General features: G+C 34.5%; 1 protein-coding gene across 1 annotated transcript; it reads left to right on the top strand.

Moving 5' to 3' along the window:
- Window positions 1–8,452: 8,452 nt before the first annotated feature.
- On the top strand, window positions 8,453–10,474 carry cabp5b (calcium binding protein 5b; the record flags this gene model as incomplete). The annotated part of the gene is made up of 6 exons (XM_079253040.1): window positions 8,453–8,503; window positions 8,934–8,964; window positions 9,077–9,220; window positions 9,668–9,777; window positions 9,934–10,081; window positions 10,446–10,474. The coding sequence occupies 6 exons, from the start codon at window positions 8,453–8,455 to the stop codon at window positions 10,472–10,474; spliced, it is 513 nt and encodes a 170-aa protein (XP_079109166.1).

Raw genomic sequence — 10,474 nt, 5'->3', positions numbered from 1 at the left:
GTTGCTGTTGAAAGTGATCTGATGTCAGTGATTGTTTGACACTTTATGGCTTCAATGAGGAAGTTTAATTTGCATAGAAAATCACCTATAAGATGTCTTCTATGTAAAAAACATTGCAATCATGTCTGATTGCAATGTTTTATACATAATAATCAGATGGCGCATGCAGATTATTGCTTGCTTGGCACTTGCACTGAATGACATAAATAAATAGGTTGTCAGGCCTTGCAGTTTGTTTGAGTAATTATCACTCAAAAAATGGCTTAAAGCTATATGTATAAATTTTAAGACCTTGTCAGTAACAATCAACAGTATTTCAAAATATGTTGTGTAGCTTACTAGTTGAAGGCTAGCTGCATCTTCATCACATTTTAGATGTTCCACCCTGTGTGTTTTGTAAGTATTTAAGTTTTTATAAAACCTCACCTGTGATGACCAGTGAAAAATGGTTTTTTTTTCTATCTCTTTTACAAAATATATTTTTTAAATGTCAAATTATTTTTCATATATTCTATGACAAAATGCTTTATTTTATTTATTTTTTTTTTTTTACTTTCAAGTATTATTTTTTGCTATCAGTGTGAAAAGAATCACTATCAAACATTTCTTTTCTTGCAAAACTTTATTCCCTCCCAGGAAGCTTTTTTTTTTCTTGCATTGAATAAAAACAGAAAAGTAACTCCATAAAAAGGCCTATCCCTAGTGTCAACTACATTGCAGTGCTATGATTAATTAGGAAATGACAATACTTAAATGTAGGTAAGAAATAAAGTACAGAAAGTAAGAAAGTAGCTCAGGTAAACATTGAGATCTATTGATCAATCTTTTGACAGAAAGGACCTTACATGAAAATCATTTATAGCCACATGATTGATGAAGAAGGGGAAAAAAACAACACAGGAAGTGAAAACATCCAGTAAAGAAGAAAGAAAGTGAAAATAGCAGATAGATCAGGAAAAGGAAACCAGATGGCTGCTGTTTGTCTCAGTTCAGGACTTTCTAAAGTGTCATGGTAGATCAAGACTAAAGTAAAGTCCGGAGCTTGTGTGTCCTGAAAATGATCGAACAGAGTGAAATAGCATGTTATCCTTCAGCCCTGAAAGGAGTGAGCATCTCTGCTTCCACAGAGAAATGGAGACTCTGCAGAGGTTGCAGCAGATTTCACTCAGAGCTGCCCAAGGAGGCCTGAACTTTGTGCTATAGACTTGAAATAGAACATCATGGGGTGTTGTCCAACATTATCAGAAAGTAGTTCTTCATGGTAAGCTTAATCCACACCATAAATCACAAAGTATTCCTAAATTATTCCCGTCAGCCGACAACTCATAAGTAGCTTTTTTGTATTTGTTTCTGGATGAGGCATGACACAAGGACAAAGTGACCAGGTAAATACCTTGCTGCCTGTCTTAAAATGGCTTCACTCAGCCTTATTGTGGTTCAGGCCTTTGGAAACTGAGAAGACCCTAACCTACTGGATGGAGAGCCAGTCCAGATATACCTGTACAGGAGTCACTGGGGATTTAACAATTCCTACCAATGAAAAGCATACCTGTGTCACAAAATGCTCCTTCTGTAATCCTATCCTATCAGCGTACTTATCATTGTTTTGTTGTTAACAGAAACAGGGCTGCATGCTGAGAACATTATGATTTTTTTTTATAACATGACAGGATTTTGCCTGAACATTAACTTGTAAATCCTGTAGCAGTACATTTCAGCTCGGGGTTATTTGAAGCACAATTCGGACATTACGGACAAATCTGCAAACCCGCTGACATAAAACACAAATTACAAATCCTCAAAGTTGAACCTTTAAATTATCATTCTTTTCAATGAGCCCATTATGTATTATGTAGTTGTGTAGCTTGACGTCATTAAGTAATGTTAGATGTTTCATCATTTTACCTGTTTGTATGGACCCTATGTGAGTTATTTTCTCCCAGAACATTTGCTGACATGCAGAAAGAAACTGTGTTTCTTGTTTCTACAAAGTAGTATGTCTAGTTGTGGCGGTTTCTACAGTGTTTCACAGCTGCAGGTGTGGTCCCAGGGGTCTGCAGACAGGGGGAAACAACTCTCTGAGGAGAAAATGCACATCCTTAAATTATACAATAATAGGAGGCAGTCTGTTGAATTTAAGTGTTATTTTACTTATTGGAGGTTTTTTCTTAGCAAACAAAAAATGCTTTAGAAGTTTTCTTTGTGCATTATGTACACAATCTGAAGTGAAAAATGCATACTCGCATAAAGAATATTTATATTACAGACTGTAGCAGTTCATGTTACCAGATCAGTTAACATGGTTGAGCTTTAACATACTTTAATTGATAACAAAAAGTAACTGCTTTAACATTGTGTGGAGAAGATAAATATGATTTTAATGATAAAAAAAAAAAAAAAAATGCATACATATAAATCAATAGCAACTCAGGGAGCTGCTGTTGTCACGGTTGCAGGCCAAGGAGCTGTTTATGACACAAAGTTGCATTTACTCATTGTTTATGGAATATTCATACAGAAATACACAGCAACATGCTCTATAACAGGATGAAGGGGAAGAAAAACTAAACTCACAATGTTAAAGTGACGTATAATGTAACTAATTAAATAAAGGATTCTTAAATAAAACTGATACCACAATTACATTACTGTATATTGTCTGAAAACATTCTCAGAGACAGTTTTGAGTCACTGCTGTATGAAAATAGTAAAAAGCTCCTCCTGAGTCGACAACACGGCACATAACCAAACTGGACACATTATTTCCGATGCAAAAGCATCTCTCAAAGGATTTTAGTGCTTATTGCTTAACCTCATGACATTTAATCCATTTCAGAGTTTTTCCTGGTCTTAGGCATGTCAATTTAATGTCATGTCAAATGTCAGTCGCATGCCATGTCAAAGGTCATGCATGATGGAAGACTTTATTACGGTTTCTCCTGGCCTTCCCCCTTAGCGAATTTGTGTGGATTGATCTTACTTTAAATCCTGTTAAATAATGAATTAAAATCTAAAAAGATTAAAATCACAAAGTGGACAATTAACAAATAGTATTAAACATATTTAACCTAGAAAGATTTTGTCAAAGTGAAAATAAATTATAAACTGTGCAGTGTTTTTATCGGAATTTAACATTAAATGTGTGTGTTCTGGTTCGTGTGATATACTTCAAATTGCTAGTTGCAAGGTTGCTAGTTGTTCTTAAAGTAACCCACTGTTGTGAAATTGAAAAAGCTTCCCCTAGTGGCTTGAAAAATGGGGTCTATTTGTGGGTGGCTGCAAGTGCAAAACAACACTACATCCAGTGAAATATGAGACACATTTAAATCCACAAAAACACTTTTACAAATTTAACAAAATGTCGAGAATGAATGTTGAAATAATGGAAAATCTACACAATGTCAACTTGTCTTTGCAGACTTTAAAAGTCAAATTAAATGACACTGGATTCTACCACAGAAAAAGAAAAAAACGACTCCTCCGCGTTAGAGGAAGTGTCAGATTGGAACTTCATGGACCAGGACACTTGTTTGGCTACAGGACAATTACTCAGGTACTCAGGCATCAGGTATCAAGTTTGCATGAGAAGAGACAAGGCTATGAACCTTCTGCGAGAGCTCAACCCTCAAGGTTGTGAGAGAGGCCAGAAGATTTGTCTAACACACAAATCACTCTTTGGGACCGTCATCTGAATGCCACACGTCCCAAAGAATGATATGTATACTGGATATTTGTAAAAGTGTTTTAGTGAATTCATATAAGTGTTTTTGGTGTGTTTTACTGGATGTAATATTGTTTTGCACTCTCCAGTGTCTGTACCTCAGCTATCTTCTTTTTTTTTTTTTCTTATTTATAAAAAACCTTTCTAAAATCAATAGTTTACGTTCTTCCTTCCAACATTGTTTAGATATTTAATTGAACATCTGTGGTTTATATAAAAACTTGCTTTCATTTTATAATTTATATAAATACACAACATAAACCATTATTCATTTATATTGATGAATAAAAATTATAATAAGCAAGTTGTCTATACTGACTCACTTGTCACATACACCTGTATAACTGGACGTTTCACAGTTAAACCTATCAATCTGGTTTGGAACGGTCTGAAAAGTAGAGCACAACAGACTGTCATTAAACCTGACTGACCTGGATTAGGATGTTTTAGCTGTTCAAGGAGTTGGGATATTAAATAAAACCCTGTTTAAAAAAATCCTCCAGCTGTTAACAGCACTAAAACATTGGATCGTGGATGTCAAGTTTATCTTAAAAAGTTCTCATCTCTGCCTAAAGCTTTTGTGTTGGTTAGTTGCTGAGGCCTGTTTCTGAGTTAGAGATAAAAAAATAAAAAAAATAAAAAAAAACATGTAAGAAGCTTATACTCATGTATATGGATGAAAACAGGAGCAGTCATTGTAATGACCATGCAGTGACATATTGTCTCTCTTCCTGCTAGGTTTCTCTATTAAAAAGGAAATGTAAAAGCATTAACTGCTTTAAAAAGAATAAAATGTCTGTCTCTAGGGGTCAAACTTTTTTTGGAAAGAATTGGGTTTTAGGTCAGTAAAAGAACAGAGGTTAACCATAAGCAGGGAGTTTTGGAAAAGGATTGGTTTATTTTAATTCATTATTGGACTGTTGTCAAAGACGGCATCACAAGAACTGCTGACAGCTGACAAAGTGCTAATACATGGGTAGCAACCAGTACACACTGCTTCCAGATGTCTTCTTTTGATTTATCCTTGCAGCAATAAACACTTTTCATTGCACTTGATTCACATCGTTTTGTTTTGTATGTCACAAAATAATCAGAGGCGCAGCAGGTGATGCTTAAAGTCTGTCAAAGTCTGGCTGGATAAGATCAATGCACATCTGTGGACACACAGATGTGCATTCCCAGCATTTATCTGAATATTCAGTGTTTCTGATATGAATCCATTTCTTATCATGCCCTAAATCCAGCCAAAGCCAACCAAAATATGTTCATATAAGGTCCATATCCTCTTTCAGTAAGGAATGTATACAGGGCATATACAGGAATCATTAATAGGAAATATTAGCCGAGTAACTACTTGTTTGTATCCAAAGTAATGTACTTTGGAACACTTTGAAATCATAACTACTTTAGATCCTTTACACAAGACAGGAATCTAATTAAAACCTGCCAACCCTCCAAATGCCAGCTAAAATATATTTTTGCTGGTACAAATGAAAACTACTGGGTTACTTCAGAGTGACCTTGAGTGGCCTGATTGGCCTGCTTGTAAAAAAAAAAATAATAATAAAAAATATTGTTGCTCCAAATTGGTGCGGTTTATTGACCTGCTTGGTACTGACATTGATCCAAATATAAAAGCCTTTTATTATTGTCAGGCAAATGCTAAAAGAGCAGTGTTCATTTTAACATTATTTTTTTATTGTTTAAGATTGATCAAGTAATGAGAGGATGAACCTGGTGGCACATATAGACTCAGAGGGGATAAAAGAGGAAAGTTGGAACAGAGAAGGACCTTAAATAATAATTTAAAAAAAAATTTTAAAAAGCTAAATAAAAAAGCCCTTAATGATGAAGGACTTTCTGATATTTTGTAAGTGCCCACTGACAGCAGTGTGTAGTTGGCAGCAACAGGTTAATAAATGCATAATACATGTAGTTGTAATAATGAACCTGCTTTCTGTCAAAACTTCCATTTGTTGTTTCAAAACTTTTATTTCATATTGGCTGATAGATAAAGCTGGTTATTCCAACACTGGACATTAGATCTTATATGGATTCCCTGGTATCATACTGAAAATATCAGTTATATCACATGCTGCTCACTTTGGCTGCTTGGACTGTAAAGCTACTGACAGCACACACCGGTCTCTGTCAAATTCTGAAACATGTGAAAACTGGGTCAACATTTTATTTGCCAAGGTGAAGGGCTGATGAAAGAAAATTTTAAGTTTAATGGTTTGTCAGTGTGTTTGGTTGTAAATAATGTGATTGTGGCTTTTAATGACTATTGATGTCTGAGGTTTACGTTAAGCATTCCATATGGAGCGCGCGTTTATGGACATGTTTTCTATTTACACGGTAATAACATGGCTGATTTATTGCATGAACTATTTTGTGCATCCCGTTGGATCAAAACTTATTCTATCTACTTACTATAAAGTTTGGAACCCCTTTATAAAGTTGGATAGTCTTCTATCAAAGTTTTATCTGAATTAACATGATTCTTTTTATTTTCAAATGTTACATAAATCACATCCTGAAAAGTTGCTGTGGATCACTTCCTGTTTTTACTTTTGTAGGAAATATTTGAATTGGTGTATTATGTTCAGTACGGCAAACTGGTATCTTATTTATATGCTAAAAACATTATACAGTCGTGTTTTTCTCACTATAACATTATAGGATTAACTTTTTATCATTGCATCGAAACTTTTGATGAGGGCAGAGAAGAGAAAAACACTGGAATATTGGTTTGTAGTTTTGTTCAGTGTTTGTCTTGCATAAGGAGGATTACTTCGCCCATATGTTTGTGCACGTACACTTGAGTGAGTGAGTGCATATGCATGCAGTTTATGAGTTGGGGTGAGTTCATGACACCTAGTTTGCCTTTGCATGACTCTGAGCTTGACTTTGTGTCCCAGTCCAGCTCTGTGGAGCAGGACACTACAAAGTAAGATCATTGACGACTAACTCTGTGGAAAATATGGGTTGCAGGTACATATACATAGCTATTACACCAGCTGTGGGTTTTTTTTTTTTTTTTGTTTGTTTTTTTTTTTTTTGTCTCAAGCTTTCCATTTAACCAGCCAACATTTTTACCAAGAACTAAGTGTTGGGTGCAGCTACAGACAACATCCATTGTGTGATGGTTGCAGAGCCTGGAGAGAAAAGCTTGGATTATTCAAGGAAAAAGCCTGAACTAATGCTACCTACCAGTAGCTGATATCTTTACACATTTTTATCAGTCCAGCTAACACAATAAAAGCCTGCTGTGTTGCATAATAGGAAAACCTCAGGATTGACTATGTGTTTCTAACAAGGAGCTTCAGTTTACATTTTTTTAACAAAATATATTTTTTTCATTTGTATTTTAGTTTGTTCTTGAGCAGGACATGCTGCAAAAGAAATTTTTTCTCATTAATAAATTGCAAAAGAAAATCAATTAAAACAGCAAAAAGTTGTAAAACTGCAGCTTCAGCTTTTAATTTAACACTGATTCTCCTGATGTTTCTGAAAATGTAATTTTATACCAAAACTGTGTGAGTTATTGTATAGTTGCAGTGATTTCTCAAGTAATCCATTATGGTGCTTTCCGCTAGTATTTTAAAGCCAGCACTCTACTGTGATCAAATCTAGTTGTATTTAAAGAAAGATTAAAATAGCTGTGTAATTTTTTTAGATGAGTGTATAAATCATTTTTCAGAAAATGCTAAATATTCTAAAGCAGAAAGTCTCCAAAGAAGAGATACAAATAAAGTTTATTTCAGTGAAAGAAAATTGGCTCTTATGTGGGTGTATGGATCCCAGGATGTGACTAGGATATGTTTTAAAGTGCATTATGACCACAAGATTAAAAGATTAAACGCAAAATTTGACTCACTCATCACACTTTGTCTCTTTCTCCCAGCAGATTTTTAAGACAGTGGTTGTTAAATATAATTCATATCATAGTTAGCTATGTGGTTTTAGATTTATTTTACATAGTAGTTGATTACATTGTGGTATATGTCTTTTTACAGCCTATGTTTAGCTTCTTTAGACAGGCCATCAAGTGTATCTGAAAAATAAATTACATCAGTAGAAATCTCGGGGTCATACATCTTTCTGCTATATTCACTCTTTTGTTTATGGAGCCATATGTAATACAGCTTATCTAAATCAACAAACCTGCTCAATACTACACAAACATAAGGATGACCTAACATAACAAGGCTTACTCGCATCAGAATATCTTATAAAAAAGGGTGGGGACATATGGAGTGACCATATATGAAGAAGATTTTTTTGGTTACATCATAAGCAAATGGTGCATATTTAAAAATTAAGTTATAAAAATGAATGCAGTTATTTATAACTTTTCCTAATAAATTGCTTGCTGAGATATTTAATGTGACAACTCTTTCTTTTCAGTTGTAGCTGTAAAATTGTGCTTGTTTCGCACATATATTTTATAAACAGATTTAACGTACTAAAAGTGGATGCTTTCTTGAAATACACTAACGTTAGACTATCTGAAATTGTGACCAGCATTAAGCCTATCTTTCCTTTCCGGACCAAAGCTGCAAAGATAATCCGAATGAGACGTCATCCCTCCTCTCTGGTACAGGCAGTTCACTACTCTCCTCGATTTATACATACAAAGATCCAGGCTGCTGGTAGGAACCTTGTTTGTAGCTTTGTAATATAATTCACCCGTTTTCATAGCCAAGGATATAGACTGATACTGTCGTCATGAGTCAACAGCCCTGCATCTTTCTCAGAGGAGCTGGAAAAATTAGACAAGTAAGTAAGACTGATTTTGATGGTACCGTTCAGCTTTATGTCAGTTATTAGCCATTCTTGTTTTGAACTTGCAACTTTTCTCAGTATAAAATAGTGTCATTACTGTCTTATCTTTTGTTTTTTACTAGTACACAATAAACTGTGTTTTTGATGTTTTGTTCAGGCTTTGTTTGGTGGGAGGTGAGTTAGGATTGAAATGGAAAGCAGACGTTTACATGGTGCTTTATGGGGGATGCAAAGCAGTAGTTTACTTTCTGTATTGTCTCAACATTCCTCATTCACTTCACACTTGCTATTTTATACAAGCTACATTCTACTGTGTTCATTAATAATCAGATTTTAACAAGAAATTCAAATTTACAGGTAATATGTGTTGAATCTAACAAGAAAAAAAGAGCTAATAATCTAACATCAATTCAATCTTGTTTAGTCTAGAAATCTTACGCACGATGAGATGGAAGGTAAGGCTCTTTCTGTGTTATTATATGCACTTTTTTAAGATGTTGCATGTTGTTTCTTTGAAGTTTTTTAAATTTTTGTCAGGGAAATTCTCATTTTTTCCCTCATTTGTAGAGTTACGTGAAGCTTTTGTAGAGTTCGATAAAGACAAGGACGGCTACATAAGCTGTAAAGACTTGGGCAACCTGATGAGGACCATGGGCTACATGCCAACTGAAATGGAGCTAATAGAGCTGAGCCAAAACATCAACATGAACTGTGAGTTCTCTGTAAAGTTAAACTAAAGTCAGTTTCAAACTAAAGCTGTGCAATCAGGACATTTTTTCCTTTTTAGCACTTTACATGAACATAACTTTATTTAATCATGAGATGTGTCTGTATGTCGCTGTTATTTTATTTATTTATTATTTATGGCCAGAATGCACTGCCAATACTAAATGGATCTTTAGGCTCATCATGAAATTTGACATCTTCGATCATATAAATAAAATAAGCAAAACAATTAAAACTAGAACATTTCTCTGCTTAGACTTTGTTGCTGTTTTAGTGTGTGGTTTTATCACATAACAAAAAATACATACTAAATAGTCATGGACAGTAACATTAATCATAGTAGTTTAACACAAATAGCAAGAAATTGTTTTGTTTTGTTTTAGTTTTATAAATCACATCATGTAATTGTCTTGTTGATATTTCTTATCATAGTGGGTGGGCAGGTAGACTTTGAAGATTTTGTGGAACTAATGACCCCCAAGCTTCTGGATGAAACTGCAGGCATGATTGGGTTGAAGGAGCTCAAAGACGCCTTCAAAGAGGTGAGCTCAGCTTTCCCAGGTGGTGTTTTTCACCACATGGTGACACAAAATGAAATTCCTTTTAAAATGAAAATGTAAAATTTTGCAATAAATGTAAATAATGTGAAGTACATCCAGTGTAAATAGTAAACTTATTTGGATTTTTTTCTCTTGCAGTTTGATATCGATGGTGATGGTTCTATCACATCTGAAGAGCTAAAACATGCCATGGTGAAGTTATTAGGCGAACATACAAGCAAAAATGAAATTGAGGCGGTGGTCAGAGAAGTTGACAACAATGGGGATGGGAAAGTTGACTTTGAAGGTAAGTTACAAGTTACACACAAACACACAAGTTAAAGCAGCACATAAAACAGCATTATATAACCTGGTTTTGGCTGATATGTAATTAGAGGGTTGCCTAAACTAAATTTAAAAAAGCACAATTTAAAATGTTTTTGTTACATAAAGCGTCATTACTATGACACTTTGACACACTAATGTGGCGCTGTAGCTTTCGAGCATCAGTCACTTATCATATTTGTTTAACATCAGCTTTTTCTGCAAGTCACAAAAGTTCGCTGAGCATTATCTGTGTGTGTACATAAGCTGTATTAGTATGAAATTGTAAGAAAATTGCTGGCTCACAATGATTTATCTTATAAATACATTGTTCATTGTCTTCCCAGAGTTTGTGAACATGATGTCAAAGACATGA

Source organism: Telmatherina bonti, assembly GCF_933228915.1.
Source record: "Telmatherina bonti genome assembly, chromosome: 14".
Taxonomy (NCBI): Eukaryota; Metazoa; Chordata; class Actinopteri; order Atheriniformes; family Telmatherinidae; genus Telmatherina; species Telmatherina bonti.
The sequence above is the reverse complement of the archived record's forward strand: the minus strand, read 5'-3'. Positions and strand labels throughout refer to the sequence as shown.